The sequence below is a fragment of the Myxine glutinosa genome, chromosome 4 (genome assembly GCF_964187855.1).
Source record: "Myxine glutinosa chromosome 4, kmMyxGlut1.1, whole genome shotgun sequence".
Lineage (NCBI taxonomy): Eukaryota > Metazoa > Chordata > Myxini > Myxiniformes > Myxinidae > Myxine > Myxine glutinosa.
Window position 1 is genome coordinate 143,002,114 of NC_136264.1, and position 23,062 is coordinate 143,025,175.

General features: G+C 45.8%; 1 protein-coding gene across 8 annotated transcripts in view; it reads right to left on the reverse strand.

The window, feature by feature from the left end:
- The window catches only part of NFKB1 (nuclear factor kappa B subunit 1), a 475,515-nt gene that overhangs the window by 52,786 nt on the left and 399,667 nt on the right, over nt 1–23,062 (reverse strand). For all 8 annotated transcript variants that reach the window (XM_078776548.1, XM_078776547.1, XM_078776544.1 and 5 more), the window contains 4 exons: nt 19,102–19,253; nt 18,834–18,973; nt 15,395–15,553; nt 14,765–14,869 (listed from right to left, as the gene is read on the reverse strand). In XM_078776548.1, the coding sequence (XP_078632674.1) occupies nt 14,765–14,869; nt 15,395–15,553; nt 18,834–18,973; nt 19,102–19,253 (556 nt within the window). The remainder of the gene's footprint in view (nt 1–14,764; nt 14,870–15,394; nt 15,554–18,833; nt 18,974–19,101; nt 19,254–23,062) is intronic.

Here is a 23,062-nt window from a genome sequence, read left to right on the forward strand (position 1 = left end):
CTTTGTTTTCGCATGTTGGTTATTTTGGAGCTTACGCTACCCGCCACCAGGTGGGTTCCCGTCACGTGGTTATCTTGCCGTGCAAGTATCTCTGCCGTATATCGCTGCTGCTTTGTTTTCGCATTTTGGTTATTTTGGAAAATTTCTTAGTTTTAACCATGGGTCCTAAGAAATTGAGTGCCAAGGGCAGTACTGAGAAGAAGAAGAGGATGATGTGCTTGGATATAAAACACGCAATCGTCGAAAAACATGAGCGAGGTGTGCGTGTTGTCGACTTGGTGAGGCGGATGTGAAGGCAGCTGAAGATTTTATTCTAACTTTTGCCGAACTGATAGAAGCCGAACGATACATCCCCCAGCAAATCTTCAACTGTGACGAGACAGGGCTCTTCTGGAAAAAGATGCCGAGGAGGACGTATACAACGGCAGAGGAGAAGAGCATGCCAGGCCACAACTTGTTCAGAGTGCCGGCGATAGCTCGCCTTCTCTTTGCGGAAAACACGGTGAGATCCTTAACATCCAACAACTAATGGGACGCAAACGGGGCGCCCAGTTTAGCGGTACACACATTGATGAATCACCCTGCCTGTGATTCACCCATGACAGGTTATAGCTGGGTCGGGATTCAAACCCAGGCTGGACAGTTTAGAGTCAAGTGTGCGTACCTCCAGTCCAGGCCATCCTGCCAACTTGTATGCTGCATACAGGTGAAATATAAAGCGCGAGATATTTTTATATATACTGTATATTAAAAAAAAATTGGTGTGGTTTTTGGCGGGCTGGAACGGATTAATAGCATTTCAATGCATTTTAATGGGGAAATTTAATTTGAGAAACGAGCAAATTGAGTTACGAGCTCGGTCACAGAACGAATTAAACTCGTAAGTCAAGGTTCCACTGTATATATATATATATATATATATATATATAGTTACGGATCTCGGGGGTCGGCGCTCCCCTTATCAAGGGGGGGTTAATCCCCTTGTCTTGTTACCAGGCCGACCCGAGTCCTGGAAGTTATACGCTCCTTCCGGTCGGTATTAGGTAGGGTGATTGGTCAATTTGGTCCCAAGTACCTAATTCCTAACCCGACCGTAAAGCAGGGAAATAACTCACGCTCGAACCACGGATATGTTGGAAAATGCCGAGTGGTTAGCAATCCGCGATCCGAGCTGTTAACAATGAGACTAAACCCGATTCTGAGCGGTTGCGATCGTGCCACGTTTACCCAATCATAGAAGGGGCGGATGCGATCGGATGGAGAGGAAACCAGAAGGTAGGAAGAACAAAGAAGGTTTATTAACAAGAGGAAACGAAAGGATGTACAGGAAGAAGAAGAAGAAGCAGGACACAGGGCAGTCTTATTCTATACCCCAGACAAACATACACACTCACAGGGGGATTGTAGCTGGTAGGGTGGAAGGTCCAGGCGATGGGGTACGGCTCCAGGTGAGGCTCCAGTCCAGCGGGCAAAAACCCGGCAGGCAGCTCCGCGTATCGTTGGAACACGACCGGACCTAACATATAGCGGGGTGGGGGAGGCTGGTGTCCTGTACGTGTGCTCCCGGACAAGTTCGTTAATAAGCGCGTCTCCAACCAAGCTCGCTCAAATGCGCTCTCTCCCAATCAGTCCGTTTGCAATGCACGCTGCCGACCAAGTCCAACCAGCACTCTCTCATCAAAAGAAGTCCGTGTGCGCAGTCTGTTAATAGCGCCGCTCTCGCACGAGTCCTTTGCAAATGTGCGCGCCTCCAACACCGCGTAAGTCCTTTCGCCACTGCCGTGTGCACGCGAGTCCTGTGAAAGGGCTTTGCGTTCGCGCTTATATCATGCGAGCCAAGATCACTCCGCGCTGCATAAAGCCACGCCCGTCAGTGATATTCCCTCAGCCCTGGTTGGCTGGTGAGGGCTTACCGGCCACACCTTTGACGGCTGGTTGACAGGCCACACCTTGTTCTTGGCGTTCCGCACCCCTTTTTCCTCGGTCCTGACCGCATGGTTAATGGCGGTGCTTGAGCGAGCGCTAAGGCAGCTGCTGCTGGCAGAGGCGCGTAATGGCATCGCTGGGAGAGAGAGGTTGGCAAAATGGCCGGAATTGGATTGGGGACCTACTCTTATTTAATTGATGAAACACAGATTCAACTATTGGAAACACGGCCTTATCTAAAACACATAATAATGAAATAACTAAAGATCTATGGTGGCCTACGTGTTGCTTATGGACTAACTAGGGGTGCAAACTTTAACCTTTTAATAATGGGATATTTACAAGTAATTATTTACAAGTGTGGGTTCTAAAACCGCAACAATATATATATATATATATATATATATATATATATATATATATATATATATATATATATATATACATATATACATATATATATATATATATATATATATATATATATATATATATATATATATATATATATATATATATATATATATATATATACATACTCCAATTAACATCAGAGTTGCGGATAGCCTAAACGGTCTTATTCGGAGGCAACTATCCAAACACGGATTCGGCTATGGCCGCGCGGGAGGAAGAAGGGAAATGGAGGCTGTGGCGAAAGCACTTAACTGCAGCACGCCGGCGTAGCTCCGGTCCTATGAGGAAATTAACTCAAGCGGCACAGGTTTGAATGGGGGATGCAAAATAATACAAGGGTTTATTCAAATGAAAAAGGCAGGACAGGAAAATGCACGCCGATAATAAAATAAGGTAGCTAAATTGGGATCCCACACACAACAGATATCAAACACGATACGAGGGAGATGAATTACAGAAAAGAACACGTCACGTCGTGTACAGTGTACGCGGAGCTCGGTCTTATCTGTCTCGTCGTCTTCTTCCCGGCCTGGACGAATCCTCCGTCCGCCTCGCTAGGCCCGAGCCAACGCCCTCGCCGCTGCACCTGAGGTCCCGCTCCAAGCTCCGATCCTCTCGCCGCCAACGAGGTCCGTGCACCAAGCTCCAAAAGCAGCAGCACCGCTCCACTCGGGCTACACCTCAACCCAACTCGGGCTGCGCAAGACTAAAAAGAGCTGCAATAGCGAGTCACTTTTCTGCGTCTCTCGAACCACTGCCAAAAGCAACTGCTCTGAACAAACTGCGTGCACTCCAGCGAACTCTCCACTCAACTGCGCTACTCAACTCTGCGCACCTCAACTCTGCGCACTCAACTCCAACTCAGGTCTCATCTCAACTCGACTCAGGTGCACACGAACTTTTGACTCAAACCTCACTCAACGTGCTGAACTCTCTACTGCCGAAAATGGCGTCCGGCCCTCGGTAATATCGCCGGCCGATGACGTCACATTGGCGCACTCCTCAGCCAATCAGAGCCTCCCCCGGCTCGCCGGCTTGTCCAGGGGCACGCCCACTGTGCCACTGCCACTCCCGTCCCCGACTCCGTGGTCACAGCACGTGCTATGCGAGGTGGGTTGGCCTCTCGGAGGTGTAAATGGTGGCGGCCAATTGCGGTGGTGTTCCAACCTGATTTCTTCCTCAGTCATGTCAGGGGGGAAAGGCGTCATTTCATGTTGTATTAAAGGTCCTAACTAATGTTTATGTGGTCTGCAGTGCCATAATGGACAAAGGTTTGACTACTAGGTGAGACATACAAGGGCTCTACTGATTAACCCCTACACTAACTAACACACGAATCTCCTGGTAGATTCACAATCATACACCTTAACCGACAAAACGCCAAACCATGGACTTATTACAGGAAGTGTTCCTTATCGCGCCATCTCGAAGCATGTTACCTACTCAGATATACTCTGCTCTACATTTTGCTCTACCAAATTCGTGACAATCTATATATATATATATATATGTATATATATGTATATATATATTGTTACAGACACGACTTTGATGTTAAGGTGGGCCGAGCGGAATGGCCGTCGTGTCCGCACAAATTACCCGATTGTACTCGAACGTCGACGAAGCCGCGCTACGCTGGCTCAATAGGAAAGAGAAGACACCCGGCTGGGTTATAATGACACAATACGACACCAGGGGTTCAGTTCTCAAGACCTCCGGAGGAGGTTATATTAAGGCGGAAGGTTAGATTACAACTACAAGAGGTACATCATAGGAAGACAGGCACTTAGACACAACCTTATATTATTCCCGACAGACCACAGAGAAACAGGACAAAAACTGACTCACACGGGGATTGATGGCTAGGAAAGCGGGTATTCGATGGCCAGCACAAGGTGCACCTTGTGCTCAGGGACAGGATGGCGCGGCCCAAAAGATGCAGGAGGTCTCTCAGCGCTCGAGGTGGCGTCTTGTCGTCTCAAGCTGGGGGCGCATCTCACGTCACGTCCGGCAAGCGGCTGCGTATATCCGGCGGGGAGTGACACGCCCTCGGCTCGTTAGCTCCGCCCAGATGGAATCGGTCCGCCCTTCTTATTGGGTGCGGGGGGGGTTTACCAGGCTCCGCCCTTGACGAGGAGCTGACAGCCAGCCCCTTCGTGGTAACCCCGTGGGGCGCATGGATAATGGCGGCTAACCGAGCCGGAAGGAGGACGCACACTCCCCGCGCGCGCCGTTGTTGTAGTTGTTGTTATTGTTGTTGTTTGGGGAAGAAGATGGGAGGAGGTATGGGAAAGGTCCTAAACTCACTACTGGTGCCATATAATCACATTCTGGTGCAACGAAGAGTCATAATTAATGGAAACGAGGCCTTAACTGACATAGATTAAGAATAACTAGGAAGATGTCCGAAAGTTGTCTACGTGTGGTGCGGTGGACCTGGGCACGACATCCAATGGGGGAATAAGGGGAAGGTCGGCTCTACTGATTGTTATTTACATGCAATGGGACTAGGGAATGGGGGACTGGGGAAAGTTGGGGAGTATTGGAGAAAATAGGGGAATATTTACAAGCGGATATGGAGGCCAAATTCCATATTCGCAACATTGCACCCTTCTCTACCCTCGGGGCGTCCCGACCCGATAAATTTTTACCTACTTTAGTGTGGCACGCAATGTAGTTCCCTCTACTATTAACTCTACCCTGAGTGCGACAGTTTTACAGATATTCACAAATGAGTAAATATGTCCCCCTGCGACGTTGCACCCTTCTCCTCACAGAAACACACCCACAGGATAACCGAATCCGGAAAGAATTCTCAAACTAAACATACAGCCGGTAGGGAGCATTATTTACAAGACTATGCTGCTATTTACACTACGATCCAGGACCTGTTTTTGGAGGAACACATGCAGATGTTATGCATAGAGAGAGCGCGCTTGCCAGCATCGATACACCAACCCACGAGTGCTCTGTGGCCGACGGCCTTTAATAACGTGCAGAGCACCCTTCCCGAGCATCAAAAGCACCACCCCACCACCAATCGGTGCAGTCACCATTGTTCATTGGAATAAAAATAAATTCGACAACCCCTAACCCTGCAGGTGTCTCTTGCTCTTCTTGTGGTGCACTTGGTGTTAATTAACAGTGGTTCACCTTTATGGCATAGGTGCCACGTTGACCCATAGGTCCTTCCACGGGTGGTGCTTGGCCGCAAAAGAGCTGCGGTCCATTGTGGGTGGCCACAAACATTGCGGTCCATATGGTGTATCGATCCAGGCAGCCAACAGCGAAAGTGCAGGCCCACAACTGCGTAGCCAGCACCTCTCTCTCCTCTCTCTCTACCCCAAAGCCAGATCCTCGGAGGTGGGAGACAAAAGAAGAAACAAGTGAGTAAGGTGGTAAGGGCGCAAAAGTGCACGCAATATAAGGTAATGCACACTGGGGGCACATGGGAACCAGGTGAGACAGGTACGTTCCTATCGTACGCCCCCCCCCCACCAGGTAACCTACATGGCCCCTCCCTTACCCCTTACTGTATCCACAAAACACAACACTACCCATAAACATCTACTTTACAAATCAACAAACATCCCTACTGTCTTCCCCGTTCCTCCCATAAACCAAATTCGTCTTCTCTCCCTCCTAACCAATCAAATTTGCCATTTTCAACTCTCATCAAAATTTGCCATCTCCAACTCAACATCATAATTTGCCATTACCAATTCATCATCAGTCCCTCCTAGGGAGGGAGAGATGGAATCACCCCAATGTCTCATCCACGTCGTGATGCGTCTCACAAATCCACACAGCGATTCATCTCCTGCAACAAAACAAAGAAAACACAGGTGTGGAGTCATCATCATCACCACAGGTAAGTGGCTGCGTATGGTGCGACAGGTTCATCAATCCTAACTATCTCCTAAATGACTTTAACAACTTTACACTACCCGGGGTCTCTCTCCGGCCAAACCATTGGCCCTCTTACACTATGGGTTCTAAAAACCAATTCCCATTGGCCAAACTGTGGTGCTCTTCAATTTGGGGTCTCACTCCCCCGATTCATCTCCCGGTGCCCTCGCACAATTTCTGGGCTGCGGCGTGTACCTCTCCCAGTGGGTCTACCCACCTGCACACCTCCACCACTGCAGTTGCCTCCGAGCTTACCTGCTCCTTGCCCTAACCTAACTACCTGGGGAAGGCCCTCTGGCACTCTCCCCACTCGGTGCCCTCTCTGGCACTGGGCTACCCGGGTCCATCCTCCGGATCCTCGGGCCCCATCCACAACTCTACCGGCTCCCAGAGCCCACCTGCGGCCTCACCTGGCCGACATCCTCACAGTGGTGGAGTGCTCAACCAACTACACACACTAACAGGCTACACGCCCAGCCATTTCCACAACACTAATGCACCCATCCACAACACCATTCTGCAACCGCACCACAAATGCCAATATCCAACCACAATTTACCTGCACCCTCTACCTAACACTTACACTACCCGCCCCGGGTGCTCGTGAAAGGGGTCCACTCTTCCCCCATCCACACCTTCGCACCATGCACACCACTCCGTACCACTCACTCCAACTCTCTCCACACACCTGTACCTGCACACCTGTGCTCTCACACCTGGTGCCACCTGCACCCTTCTCTCCCCAAGCGCATTCGCGCTGATCCACACACTCACTACTCATACACGGCTCCACACACCTGTCCAGTTGCACACCTGTGCAATCACACCTGTTCAATTCTCACACACACGGCATCATCTCAGCTAACTACTCCCTTCTGAAACTTGCGCTTCCCAGTCGTCCCTTTAACTATTGCGCTCCCTCGTCATTATAATCCACACTAATCTACCTGCGTCCCCACTACAGGTATCAGTCACTAACTAATCTTAACGTTACCTAATGTCAATCTTCGCTAGATCCCTACACACCATATCCTAACCCACCCGGGCTAGTTTTCACTGCCATACACCCCATAATCTAGTGCTCCTTTGCCCCACACACATGGGAAAGGTGGCAGGGATGCCACCCTCTCCCACCGGGCCTATCGCTCCTCAATCCCCCAGTCCTCTGGCTCTCTCCCCCATCACTTGCATCTCCTGCCCAGATGCCACCCTCATCTGCTCCATTTCCTCCCTGTGAGCATCCAGTTTGGTTTCTACCCCCATTCTGACCCCCTCTATCTGCTGCTCCATTTGTTTAACTTCCCTTTCCGCTTGGTCCCTCATGTCCCTCAATTTGCCTTCCATACTGTTTTCTAACCCCTCTAACCCTTTTTGCATCCCTTCCATTTGATTCTCTTGAGCGGCCATTCTGTTTTCTACCCCCGTTAACCCATGTTTCACTCCCTCTATCTGATTCTCTTGAGCGGCCATTCTGTTTTCTACCCCCATTAACCCATTTTTCACCTCCTTTATCCCGTTGTCTAACCCCTCAAAATTTTTGTCTAACTTCTCAATTTTCTTGTCTAACTCCTCAAAATTATTGTCTAACTTCTCAATTTTCTTGTCTAACTCCTCAAAATTATTGTCTAACTTCTCACTGGTACCCCTCGCTTCGTCCCTCATTACCCCCATTTGGTTTCCCATTACCCCCATTTGGCCCTCCAATCGCTCACCCTGAGCATCCATCCGGTTCCCCATTCTGTTTGCCATTTCTTCATTATTCTGGGCCATAAGGGCCTTCATTTGTATAAAAAAAAGGCCCCAATCCATCGGGGGCGCTGCCACGGTCGCTGGCGCGGTGATCAGCGAGGCGCCATTTTGCGCGCCCGCTTCTTCGTGCGTGACGGCGCTATTTTGCGAACCTGCCGCCCTCACTGCTTCGCTCTCCTCCTGTCCCTCATTTTGGTCCTGGATCGACCCTACCTCACTCTCCTTTACCGGACCCCAGCTGTCTTGATCCGCCATAGCGCGACTTTCAAAATTCGGTTTTTATTTTTTTATTTTCGTAAAACAAATTGAAATTTCGCCGTTATAATTTCGCGCGGGAAACGCGCTCCGAATCGATTTTCCCTCCCAAAATTTGGGCCTAACTAATTTAGTCCCGGGTTCGAATTCCACTCCTCGACACCAATTGTTACAGACACGACTTTGATGTTAAGGTGGGCCGAGCGGAATGGCCGTCGTGTCCGCACAAATTACCCGATTGTACTCGAACGTCGACGAAGCCGCGCTACGCTGGCTCAATAGGAAAGAGAAGACACCCGGCTGGGTTATAATGACACAATACGACACCAGGGGTTCAGTTCTCAAGACCTCCGGAGGAGGTTATATTAAGGCGGAAGGTTAGATTACAACTACAAGAGGTACATCATAGGAAGACAGGCACTTAGACACAACCTTATATTATTCCCGACAGACCACAGAGAAACAGGACAAAAACTGACTCACACGGGGATTGATGGCTAGGAAAGCGGGTATTCGATGGCCAGCACAAGGTGCACCTTGTGCTCAGGGACAGGATGGCGCGGCCCAAAAGATGCAGGAGGTCTCTCAGCGCTCGAGGTGGCGTCTTGTCGTCTCAAGCTGGGGGCGCATCTCACGTCACGTCCGGCAAGCGGCTGCGTATATCCGGCGGGGAGTGACACGCCCTCGGCTCGTTAGCTCCGCCCAGATGGAATCGGTCCGCCCTTCTTATTGGGTGCGGGGGGGGTTTACCAGGCTCCGCCCTTGACGAGGAGCTGACAGCCAGCCCCTTCGTGGTAACCCCGTGGGGCGCATGGATAATGGCGGCTAACCGAGCCGGAAGGAGGACGCACACTCCCCGCGCGCGCCGTTGTTGTAGTTGTTGTTATTGTTGTTGTTTGGGGAAGAAGATGGGAGGAGGTATGGGAAAGGTCCTAAACTCACTACTGGTGCCATATAATCACATTCTGGTGCAACGAAGAGTCATAATTAATGGAAACGAGACCTTAACTGACATAGATTAAGAATAACTAGGAAGATGTCCGAAAGTTGTCTACGTGTGGTGCGGTGGACCTGGGCACGACATCCAATGGGGGAATAAGGGGAAGGTCGGCTCTACTGATTGTTATTTACATGCAATGGGACTAGGGAATGGGGGACTGGGGAAAGTTGGGGAGTATTGGAGAAAATAGGGGAATATTTACAAGCGGATATGGAGGCCAAATTCCATATTCGCAACAATATATATATATATATATATATATATATATATATATATATATATATATATTGTTACAGACGCGGCTTTAGATGTTATATTGACCGAGCGGTGGTGTATTTAACCGCGTCCGAACAGTTACTCCCCGATTAGAACCCGATTCCACCCGACGTTGACCAGATCGCCCCACAGATATTCAATCGGGAAATCTCTAAAGCGACCGAAAGAGAATGAAAAAGAAGAAGAAGAAGAATACGGAGGAAGAACAGATTTATTATACACACACAGCAATGGATGGAAGAAGCAGTAACACAGCGAATCGTTAACTTACACTATTCATTTTTACTTAACCCCAAGACAACGAGCAGGACAGGACGTTCACACTTACACAGGGGATATTGCAGGCAGGTAGGGCTTGAGGTGGATTGCTTGAGAGGGAGGCAAAGTCGGGAGGCCGCAGCTCGCAATTCCTCGCAGTTTTGGCGGGAAACCCCTTCGTCGCGTATCCGCTGCGGTAGATGCCACGCGCTGGTTCGGCACACCTGCTCCTCTTCTTATGGTGGAGCCGTCTCCCTCCTTTCAGCGCGTCTCTCCAAAGCTGGTTTCCTTGCCGAGTACCTCTCCTCTTTGGCTTGGAGCGTTTCGCATCTCACCGATCCTCTTGGTGCAGTCTCTTTGCTCATCTCCCAAGGCCTCTGGTAAAGCAGTCCCTTACAGTCGCTTTTATCACCTCGGGCGAAATCAAGCCGCCGGCTCCGAGGGCACGCCTACCGGGTCGCTCACCGCGGTGTTGATTGGCTGTTAGGGCTGGTTCACTCCTTCCCTCTTATGACGAGGTGGAGACACGCCTTTCTTCCCCAACCCTACCTCGTGGCCAATGGTGGTTGAAGAAAACCGCCCAAAATGCGGAAGGCAATTGGAAAGGAGGTTTTGGGGAAATTGGAAGGGCCTACGCTTATTTTGTTTGATACAATGCAAAGTCAATCTAGTGGGAAACACATATTTAGCCTACATGGAATAAGGAAATACACTATTTAAAAGATATATCGTGACCTGCGTGTAAGTTTCATGGAATTAACTAGGACGACGGCTGCGACCATTATTTACATTACGAGGATGTTACCATACTTTTGTAACGTTCACATTGTAACGTTTCCACATTCGTTACAATATATATATATATATATATATATATATATATACACATATACATATATATACATATATATACACAGACTTGGCATTTAATATGGAATATTTTTTTTGTGGGGGTGAACTTAATAATAATAATAATAATACATTTTTTTTATATAGCGCTTTTCAAGAAGCCCAAAGACGCTTTGACAGAGTACAAAAAACAAGTGCAAAAAGACAAAAATAAATTGGTAAATAATCAAAGCAAAAGGAAGGAGAAGGAGGAGAGAGTCAGGGGTTAAATGCTGTGGGTTAAATGTTAAATGCAGTGTTGAACAGTTTTATGACCTCCGCCGGATTCAGACGATAGACGGAGGTTATGTTTCACTCCTGTCTATATCTATAGCTGTCTGTCTCTGAGCAGGATGTTTCAATAAGTTGTGCACGATTCGGACGAGACTTGATGGACATGTTGATTGTGTGACAAGGACGAAATGATTCGATTTTGGTGACGATCCAGATCCGGTATAAGAATTGTTATTATTCTTCAGTGATTCTTCACCATTGAGAGACGGGGCCAAAAACGATATAATAGCACGATATTTCAAAAAGTTGCGGACGACTTAGGACAAAACTGATGGTTGCGTTGGTTTGGTGACGAGAGCATTTTTTGGGGTTGAGGTCCGGATTCAGATCTGACCCATCAGTGGGGTACATAATGTAAACCTTTCACCTGGTGGAGGTATGCCATCTACCTAATGCCATGCTAGTACTTTTCAAGATGTCTTAGAACCAAAAGTTCATTGGAATTATGTTGAAATTATTCTAGATTTTGTTAATGTGACCTTTAAAAGAAACAAAAACCCACATTTGACATTTCGAAACAAATAAATTGATCCTTGAAAGTGATGTAAACTGATATCGAACTCAATTCATGGACAGTACTGTGTTAAACTTCTGTACGTTTTCCAGAAGTATCTCTTTATTTTGCACATTAGCCAAATTTTTTTTTAACAAAAACAAAAGTTAAATTACGACTGGGATTACGGACAGTAAAATTACAGTTCAGTACTTCGGGTAACCCCCACGAGCATTCAGGAGAGCACGTTCACGTTGAGGCATGCTGTTCACGAGATTTGCCAAGGTTTGGACAGGAATCGCTTGCCATGCAGTGACAATAGCCTGCTGCAATTCACGCACAGAGGTCGGCTGCTGGTCCAAGTGGTCGATTTGACGTGTTAATTCTGCCCACAAGTTCTCTATCGGATTCATATCCGGGGACATGGCAGGCCACTCCATATGCTCTACACCACGGTCAGCAAGAAAGTGTTGGATCATGCGAGCACGATGAGGCTGTGCATTGTCATCTTGGAAGACAAAGTTTCCTCGAAAGGCTGCATGAGAAAATGGAAGCAATGTTTCTTCCAGAATGGCCCTGTACTTGAACTGGTTCAGGTTTCCATTCAGAACAACCAGGTCAGTTTTGCCCCCTGCATGAAAAGCAGCCCAAACGGTCACCCCACCATCTCCAGCTTGGACTCTTGGCACTATACAATCTTCGTTGTGGGCTTCATGCACTTGTCTGCGCACTCGGACGCGGCCATCTTGACGATAGACCAGAAATCTAGACTCGTCACTGAAGATCACGTGATTCCAGTGTCCTGGCTGCCATTGACGGTGCTCTCTGGCCCACTGCAATCGGCGCTGGCGGTGTTGTCTGGTCAGGCGTGGCTTTCTCAGGGGACGCCTGGCACGATAGCCTGCTTGAACCAGTCGTTGGTTGACTAGCCTTCTGGATACAGGCACATTTGTCAGTTGCTGCCACTCAGCCCTAAGCCGATTAGCTGACTTGGTACGGCCATTGCGGACTAACCGGTGCAGCTGGCGATCATCCCTCCTTGTGGTTCTGCGGGGACGTCCTGGCCTCGGTATTGGAGTAGGGACACCCCTCTGAGCATTTCGTTTCAGGATCTTTGACACCTGACCTTGAGTGATGCCATACTGCCGAGCAATAGCACGCTGTTTCATGCCGTAATTTCGTAAAGTCACCACTCCAAGACAAACAGCATTGTTGAGTTGACGGACCATCTCCAGAGGAAGCGGCAATAACTTTTGGAGACGTGCAGCAGTTGCTTTCCACTAATACAGAACGCAACAACCCTTGTATACCCAACTGTGAAGCCAATCATCAAATGCACCTGTCCGTACATTTTGCCATGCCACCTGTGATATAATCCTGTTGTTGACTTCTTGCTGCGACAGACGATCAGTGACATGGTTCTTTGAACAAATAAATCACCAAAGTGTAAAAGAAACTCACCAGATTGATGTACTGAGTTAAGAAAGTAAACCCAAGTCAAGAAAGAAAAAAAAATTCCATATTAAATGCCAAGTCTGTATATATCTGACCACTGTTACCACAAAACAAAACATTGCATCCATAATGTTATTTTCAAAAAGATTATTGGCATAATTATGAACTACTAGGGCATGCCCGTACTATATATATATCTAAAATTATATCCCCCCCCTCTATTTACATGAAATGGTTTGGTCCAAAGCGAACGGCTTGCGAGTACGGTGACAATCCCCCCCCTCTATTTACATGAAATGGTTTGGTCCAAAGCGAACGGCTTGCGAGTACGGTGTTTTTTATCGGACCCGTGGAATTATAGATAGTAGTTTTAATTAGTTTTAAAACATAGTTTAACGCCAACATAGTTTGCCAACGTGAAATAAATGAATACGCTCTCAAATGTGCTGTCCGAGGCAGAGTCTGTTCGCCACGTTCGGCACACGTGATAGCTCGCTGCTCTCTGATTGGTTGAATCGTTTTTTGGACATAGCTCGGTAACTACTTGTCCGATTAATATGAAACCTTGAAAAGGCACATCCTCGGGTCCCCAGCAATATACCTGGCAAGTTTAAAGTATATCGGACCCGTGGTTGTCGAGAAACAGCGGTCACAGACATACAAACATACAAACATACAAACATACACACAGAGATTACTGGAATTATAGATAGATTACATTCTTTCACATCAAGTCCGGTGGAAATAATTTTGGTGCCAATAACAAAAAAAAGAAGAAAAATTGAGCAATAACACAAGGAAATAATGAATTAAATGTATCACATTTCATCTCTATCAACGAGTTACCTGTGCCACCGAAGGTGGACTGAGGTTATGTTTTCATCCCTGTCTGTGTTTATGAACAGGATATCTCAAAAAGTTGGAGACGGAATAGGAGAAATTTGATGGACAGGTTGGGTGTGTGACAAGAAAGAACCGATTCAAATTTTGGTGAACATTTGAATCCGGATCCAGATGAGAAAATTGTTCAAGTGATTCTTCACCATTAAGTGACAGGGCTAAAACCGATACATAGCATGATATCTCAAGAAGTTATGGAGGGATGCGGACAAAACTTGGTGGACTGAGTTCAAGGACTGACCTGAGTTCAAGGTTGTGTGAAAAGGACGAATTAATTCCATTTTGGTGAAGATCTGAATACGGATCCGGATACGATAATTTTTTTATTTTTTTTTTCAAGTGATTATTCACCATTTAGCCTGGTGTTGTTGGCTTAACGGTTAAGGTTGCTGGCTGGAGATCTCAGGATCCTGAGTTCAAGCCCCTGTCAGCCATTGAATTAACACCAGGTGGGTTGACTCAGCCTGTCATCCTTCTGAGGTCGGCAAAATAAGTACCAGCTTACTGTGATGAATGAGCCATTCAGGTATCCTGCGTCTGAGTGGCGACCTGTCCAGGATGGTGCAAAATAGCCTAGAAAACTGCTTTGGCAGCCCTATGCATCCTCACGATGTGGATTCAACAAGAGGACCAGCACTCAATAGCCTATTCCTTTTGAGAAATACTCTGGAATTTTCAACATTCACAAGCTAAATGCAACTGGTTTTATGTCCATGATAGGTTAAAACAGAGATGAACTCTTACATTTGCCAAGAATGATGTTGTTTAAATGAAAAAAAAACAATGCCCAAAACTTAGCTTTTGTATAATCTTATTATGCAAATAAATCATACACTGTATAGTGTATAGCCTTGATGTTCAAAGACAAATAAACAATAATTAATTAAAGTATTAGTAATGGGGAGGGGGAAGGTTGAATTGTTTATACGTAACACCACTAGCATTACCTTTCTGAACTTTATCACACAAAAGGTAAATTTCTTCTCCTCCAACAACAGACCCTGAACTGCGGTCCATGCGTACGATCTGCAACACTGTAGAGGAAGGCGCCTCTGCACACACACATTATATCTAAAGTTAGCGACTTCGTTTACAAAAAAGTGACTTACTTTAACTAGCGTCCCTTCAATAACCATGCTGGTAACCAGTGAGAAATTAAATAAAAAGCTGAAAACAATTAAATAAAAAGCTGAAAACAATTAAATAATTGCATGTGCAGATGGAACAATAAAGAAAATGACAAAATAATATTTTTATTTTTGAAATATGATTTTAATACAGTTTGTCAAAACTATTTTTAAATAGACGATTCGTATGAAAGCACTCCTGGTTTCTATTGCCATGGAGTCAATGGGGAAAATAAATAGAATCTATCATGAAGTAAAAAAAAAAAAATCAGTGATGGACATCCGCCAAATGATGGACATCTGTAAAGGTTGACATCCCAAGGAGTATATTTACATAAGGGTATACAATCAGAATACCAATTCATCTTATTCATTCCAATTTCCCTGCAATATCAACAATGCTTTTAATTCATAGATACACAATAATTATTCCTACACCCTGATACTCACTACTGTCATATATGGGGAGTGAGTAGACAGGTGGTAAGCGCGTGGTGTACAGGCCATGGCTGTCAGGAAGCAGAGCCGTGAACATGATACGTACAACGTTCAGGTTTATTTTGTTGACTTCTTCTTGCACTTTTTTCTTGATCTGATCCAATTCGAAATCTAATAACACAATTCATGTTAATATCAACACATTAACCCAAATATTCAACAACAAAAATACATTGGTTGTTTCCCTTCACCAAATGGGAGTCTCAAGCTGCAACACTCGCTTGGCTTTACACATTTTCAATTTCCTAATCACCTGTCTCATCGACAGTGCTTTCAGAAAGTATTGTCCTGTCAACAGCGATTAAGACCGCTGGGTGACAGATAACCGAGACAGTTTTTACTGCCGAGGTAAGCATTCGAAAATGGCGGTTATTTTTGGCGCGCGTGGGATGGAAGAGATGCCAGGTATTTATCTCACGAAACACACGGGTTTATTCCAAAACCACAAACGAGTAAACACGACAAATAATTGATAACCAATAACGGTTTAATGAAAATAAATCATGGACGGACGAAATAAATGGTGTGGTAACCTAAAATTCTAAGTGGTGACCTCCACATACGGACTCAGAAACAGACACAGAGGGGAAAGATAATAAAAATAAAATCCTTTTTTTATAGTGCTAGCACGTAGCTCCGGCCTCACGAGTTCCTCTGCAAGGTTGGTAGCTAGAGACAAGGCCCAGAGCTCGATGTCCCTCCAGTGGGAACCTGGCACAAGATGGCAGCTGCGCCGCACCCAAAGTCGCCACCAGCATGAGGCAAGCAGACAGGACGGCCCCCTTTTTCTCCTCTGTTCCTCCACGCTCCCGATTGCCACCTCTTCTCCACAGCCCCACAATCGCTTTGAACGCCACACAAGAGACAACAAAACTGGCCAGCTTCTTCTCAAGCGCACACTATCGACCTCCCTCGCCAGCGTCCTCCCAGCTCTGCTAGCTGCTCCCAGCTCTCGAAGCTTCTCGCTGACGGTCACCCCCTGGCCCTCGCCATTCCAGGGGCGTGGCCTGCAGGCTCTTTCTTCCACGCCCGTCGTACCCCCTGGGGGAGTGGCCTTTTTTCTTATTAGGTCTATTGGGCAGGGCTTACTTGCCGAGAACCTGCCTGGCTTGCAGTGGACGGTTGTCGTGGTTTAATGGAGGTTTTCATGGCCGGCCTCGTCAGCAAAACGTAAAGGGAAAATCAGAGGGAATATCACGTACTGGGGAAAACCAACCTTAATCCCTAACTAATTATCACTGCTTCACCCCTCGTGTGAAGACGCATAAACAATCTTAAGCTACAGTCTCCCTACTCAAGTACATCGAGATTTCTCCTACACGTTCCCATTCCATGCCACAATTATACAATCCTACCTTCCCTACAGTATCCTCTCACCTACCCCCCATAAATGTAAAAGTATTCACACCCCTTGACGTTTTTCACATTTTGTTGTGTTACAGCTTGAATTTAAAATGGATTAAATTGGATTTTTTTTTGTCACTGGTCTACATATGTGGAATTGTCAAATTGTGACATAATGTCAAAGTGGAATTTTTTTTTTTTTTAAGACATTTTTACAAAATAATTACAATAAGTTGCACAAAACCCTCCGAACACTCTCACGAGTTTTCATTCGGCCCATCAGCGTTCGGGTTTCCTGGGGCCATGCTCTCCATGATGAAGGTGGTCGTGAACATTCATATTGCACCTCCCGCATCCTCCTTGTACATGAGGATACTGTAGTAAACTACTTGTATGCCTCCTATGAAATCCTTTATCAGATTGTTGTCCCTATAACAAGTTCTACATTCCTGCTTTCCTTCTGATACAAAGGCATCCAAGGCAAACTCCACACATGGCTTACTGACTTCATCTACTCTCGTAGCCAATGTGTGGCTCTCAACGCAATCCTTTAATCTCCTCTCCATGTCAAGGCTGGAGTGCCACCAAGGCAGTGTCCTGGGCCCAGTCCTATTCCTGATCTTCATCAATGAAATCTCTGACTCTCTGGAAAATCCTCTTATCTATTTTCTGATGACTCCACCCTCTGCCTTTGATGATGATGATGACTTCACTCCACTCCACCTCCACCCACTCCACTTTGACATCCCTCATCCTTCAGACAGGTAGGCTGCATCCTCCTCTCTCTTCAGACCTTGAAAGAAACTGGTCAAAGCTGGTCAAACACTTGGAATATATTTTTCAATCCTGACAAATCTTACATTCTCACTATTTCTCTCCGAAAGGACCGTCTGACAAACACTCCTCTCTACTTTCTTAACAATCCTCTTGAGAAAGTTCAGTCCTTCAAACTACTGGGTCTGACTATCAGCCATGATCTTTCTTGGGCAAACCACATTTCAAGTTGACCTCCAAAGCTAACTGCTGACTGGGCAGTGGGCATCCTCCGTCATAAAAAGTCCTTCCTTGGCACCTGAACTCCTATTAATCTGCAAGGCTTTCATCCGCAGCTTGATGGAGTACTGCTCTCCCCTCTGGGCTGGCTCCCATGCCTCACATATTGCTCAGCTTGACGTCATGGAAACCAAGGCCTTTAAGATTATTGGAATCTCCCGCGATGAAGCTGAATTGATGGGCCTATCACTTCGCCATCGCAGATAGATCAGTTGTCTCCGTCTTCTACCGCCTTCTTTCTGGTCTTGCACCCTGTGCTCTTTCCATGCTTTGTCAACCTTTTTCTGCTGTTTTCCCTCTTTCATTTTATCTTACCTTTATTCTTTTTCCTCCTCTTTCTCCCCATGGTTATATTTTCCATTTTTTTAAAGTTTATATATTTATTTATTCTGTCTGTTATCTACCCTTATGGTTTTTTTTTTGTTTGTTTTTTGCTTCTCATTTGCGCCCCTATTAATCACTCATTTTCTCCCAGTCCCCTTGATGTTTACCTCCTGAACCCCCAACCTTCTCTCTCCTGAGGTGTCAAAAGGAGTCATTATCGCCCACGTACCCCCTGATCGCTGGCGTAGCTCTGACGCATGCACCTTTGACTCACTCCCACAGATTATCAACCTGCGGGATACTGTAGTAATCTACTTGTATGCCTCCTATAAAATCCTTTATCAGATTGTTGTCCCTATTATAGCAAGTTCGACATTCCTGCTTTCCTTCGGATACAAAGTTTTCCTTTACTAAACCACAGGCAAGTTCTCTTTCTCTTTTCTATCACCTTTGTTAGAACCATTGCTGTTACTTTTTTTTAAATACCAGGACGAAGCATATAATCTTTTTTAAATAGTCAACTTTATAGTAACCATATTCATTCCAAACCAAATCTATCTGGGCATTGCTGAACAAATCTGGGCAGAAATTCAAAGAGTAACATTTGGAAGCTAAAATTTGAAATCAACATTAAGTAACAGGGTATCCGAGCAATGAGAAAACACCTTACCCAGAAGGTACGCAGGTGCCTTTTTTATGGAAATATCCATCGTGGAATACTGGTCTCGGACCTTATTGAACACCCATCGCTCTTCCAATACAGATGAATGAACCTTCTTTTTGACGTGTTCTATTCCGATGCCATACAACCTGCACCCGTGAATACACCGTTAATTCAGGACAAATATGAACAACAAACAAAACGAATAATAGACACCAGCCACCAAGTAATGAGAATGATCCACATTTATTGAATGGCAAAGTGTATGGTCACTTACACTGCGGTCATATCATGTGGCCCAACGTCTATGGTGAGTGAGCCACTTTCATCCACTTTCTTTCCCACAAAACTGTGAGCATGCAGTAGTGGTGGATCAACACTGGTCACAAGCTGGACCCTGACCTTGGCTTTTCCTGTGAAATTATTGATCTACAGGAATAAGATCAAAAGTTGGATTTACCATGTTATAATAATTATATAATACAATTAGGTGAGGGTAGAAGCATTGTAGCAGTAAAGCAATGAAGTCCAAGAGAAATCGGACGTGAACAATTCAAATAGATCATTTCAAAAGGCAATTACTGATCAATTTAGCTGTATGACAATGTCACACTGTTGTTAGAACCTAACTTTTTTGGCAGATTGGTGTTGATGAAGTCGAAATTATATTATTTGAAGTCGAAATATTCCTTCCTTTTATTAGAGTTGAATATTGTAAAGAAGGTTAGAAGGTGGCTATGAAGAAGTTGGTTTGACGTCTTAAGAATAAAATAAAATAAAACAAATGCACTTTGTTTAAATTTTAAGAATTGGTCACAGAAGGAAATGGAATAGAATGTATGACCAGAGCAATATATGCCAATCTATGGCTTGAGGATTGGTGTAGGGAGGAAGGTTTTGCATTTAGGAAGCTGTTGTTTGTTGTTGAAGCAATTGCAACTGAAAAAAGGGAACAGATGAGACCCCCAAAACCCTTTCTCCCCCACAAAAAAAGTTAAAAGTTAATTACTTCTGCAACCAAACGTGGACAGAGGTTACCATTTGTCTGTGAGCACGGTATCTCAAAATTAATTATGGACCGATTCAGACGAAACTTGGTGAACAGGTATGGAGTGTAACAAGGACGAACTGATTTGATTTTGGAGAACATTTGAATCCAGATCCGGATCTAAGAATATTTTAAGTGATTCTTCACCATTGAGTGATAGGGCTGAAAACGATAACCAGGACAGGGTTCAGGTCGAGCAAACCGAAGGAGACAATAGCCAGGGAGAGACACTAAAGAGTCAGGGACATCCTGTGGGAAGAAGGATTCTGTTAAACAGATGATGTCCAGTTTATTGGCAGCGGACTGGATTGAGAGATCTGTCAAGTTGGAACGGAGGCCCCGGATGTTTGAGGTCCACAGGAAGAGGAGTTGCTATTAAGATGTCGGGATGGAGAGAAAAAAAAAGAGCAAGGAGAGGGTATGCGGCAAGAGAAGCCAGGGGGGTGAGGGGAGGGGGTGAAGCCGGGAGGGGCATGGGTGAAGCTGGAAGGGGGAGGAACGAGGGGTTGGGGGTGTTAGTTGAGAGGGGGCAGGACGAGGGGGAGCAGATAGTACTGACATGAAGGGGTTTGACACCTTGAAATAGAATAAGCATAACGTAATTAATTGATATTTTGTGATTTTTTTTTAAATCAATTGTGATATTAGATATGCGTTGCTTATGTAATAGATAGATGACATCTACCTACCCTGGTGTTTGTGTCTAAAAATCCCTATTCCTGGGAGCCTATTTTTAATGTTCTTTCCTTTGTCAATCTATCTAAATGTTCTTTTAAGTATTCTGGCAGGCAATCAGGCACATCATTGGGTATGCGGGTGTCTTCTGATACCTCAGGGGGATGGATGCCACTGCCTTGCATAACCCCAGGTCACCTGTGGGCAAGATTTAGTACCTGTCAGCCCCCCTTACCAGGGTAACGGTCCGCAGCCATGCGGTTTAAATGGCAGATGGCTCTGCACTTTTGGTGGATGAGAGTCCAGTCGACTCCAACAGCACGGGCGGAAGAGGGAGAATTCCCCAACGGCCAGCAGAGGGATGGAGAGGAGCGACCCCCCCCCTCCCCCTCCCCGACTATACCACACTGTTACTCATGTGTACCAGCCATAGAAAGGAAATACGATGGCATACACCATCATTGCCCGAGGAGACTCAACATCATCAGGCACCAGTTTAGGCATGGAAATGGCTTCGCTCCTTTTTGAGTGGGAGGGGGAGGAACCCTCTAAGTGACAAGTAGGAGGGGGCGGGTCCTCCACCCATCAAATCGGGCCAATGTCCAATGGTGAGTGAGAGGGGAGGAGTGTGGTGCATCATCACTGATGCATGGGGCCAAGGCCTTTAAAGGCTGAGGGCAGAATTTGAGATCCCCAGAATTGGCATATGGGAAGCTACATTTGTTCGCCACTTTGATCTGGCCCGAGCTATGACCTCTCCTTTCAGCATCAGTGGGGAGGCGGAGTGATGGACGTGGCAATCATTCATCCCTGTAGAGCGGCCACAACAGTGGTTATCCTGCGATGTCCCACAGGGCATCGCATGGTATTCCTTCTAGTCTCGTGACTTCCCTTTGTCCACTCTACCGTGGTGTGCTTGCTGGGCCCTAAAACAAATATAATTAAGGCTCCCATGCATCGTTTGGTCTGTGGGTGCAAGTATCGGTAGGGAAATGGGGATTGTTGGTGGCATCATTTATTTATTAATATATTCCCTCCCCATGACCATCACTATTGCAAATAAACATAACTGTTTTCGGGGAGAATTTGGGTCGTCGTGAACTCACACTTTTGTAACAATATAGTTTTGCCAGGACAATACAATGTACTAAAGTGACTGTTTATATTCAGGTCATTTCATCTTCAACGTTTGTAATTCATCGATATCACAACATACAGAATTATACTTTTTTCTGAGATCTGAGCCGAATTCACGTAAATAAAATTGACCATTCCTTTATACAAGGCAGTATCATGGGTTGAGGCCTGTCAATGCAAATTAGTATACACTCCTTTTATGCAAAGCATTGCTTTTAAAGATGCAAACCTACACCTGAAACAAAAGGTCCACTGTTAAACAAGTTGATAAAAGACCTCTGCTGTTCTGCAAGATAATATATTCATTTTTTAATAGAAGGACATTTTAAATACAAAGTACGCAGTAGTCTGTTTCGGCTTGAAACCTGGGGTAGGGCAGCTTATAATATGTCCTTCCTGGTGAAATGTGCATTAACCACAGGGTGGAAAGAAACCATAAACAGCTATGGGATTTCCAAAGTTTACAGTGCGCTAAGTTCCCTGAACCACAGGCACACCACCCACATCTATTTGCAATATCATGTCACACTGAACTAACTTTAATAGCAGGATAGAAATGACTTCATGATTCATTTACGTAAACTAAAGCAAAGGCACATTGGTTTGCAAGATGGAATGCTGACTTGACACAAACTTTTTACAACTATCAATGTGCATGTCATTGCCAAACAATGTTTCCAAAGGTAGTTTCTGCAAGGCAAAGATCTTCAAATTACCATTTTGATATTAAATTGAAAGTATATTGTTACGGATGATGGGGCTGAGGACCAGAGTCCCAAACGTCACTCCCGACTAAGTGTGTTACAGGGTGACTAATGTCACCCTCTATCTAACCCAGGGTAAGGAAGGGGAAGCAAAAAAAAAAAATATTCGCAGGGAATTCAAATAAAACGGATGTGGGGGAGGGAATGGAATGGGGTCCAGGCCTGTTTGAAGGGCAGTTTCATCGACGCTCGTCAGAGTGGGGCTTAGCGGGAACAAACGTGAATGGACCAGTCATCACACTCTGCAATTCCTTTCTCCTTTTATCATTTTCCTTTCCTTAACCTCCTTCATGCAACACAACAAGTCCTTCAGGAAGTTCATCGAGGTTGACTCCTTCATGTAGCACACACCGAGACCGTTCACAGCGTGAAGCACCGATCGTCTCCACAGAGACCCAAAGAAGCTCTTTTCCACAGAATACGCTCTTTTCCTTTTTGTACACCTCCTTCATGCACACTGAATCTTCATATAATTCACAGAGATCGAGCCCTTCGCACCAACACACTCAAGCCGTTCACGCCACAAGCAAGGATTCTTTTTTTAACCTCGCTGCCGAGAGACGCTCTTCTTCTTCTTCTTCTTCTTACTACTCTTTTCCTGCACTTTCTTGCTT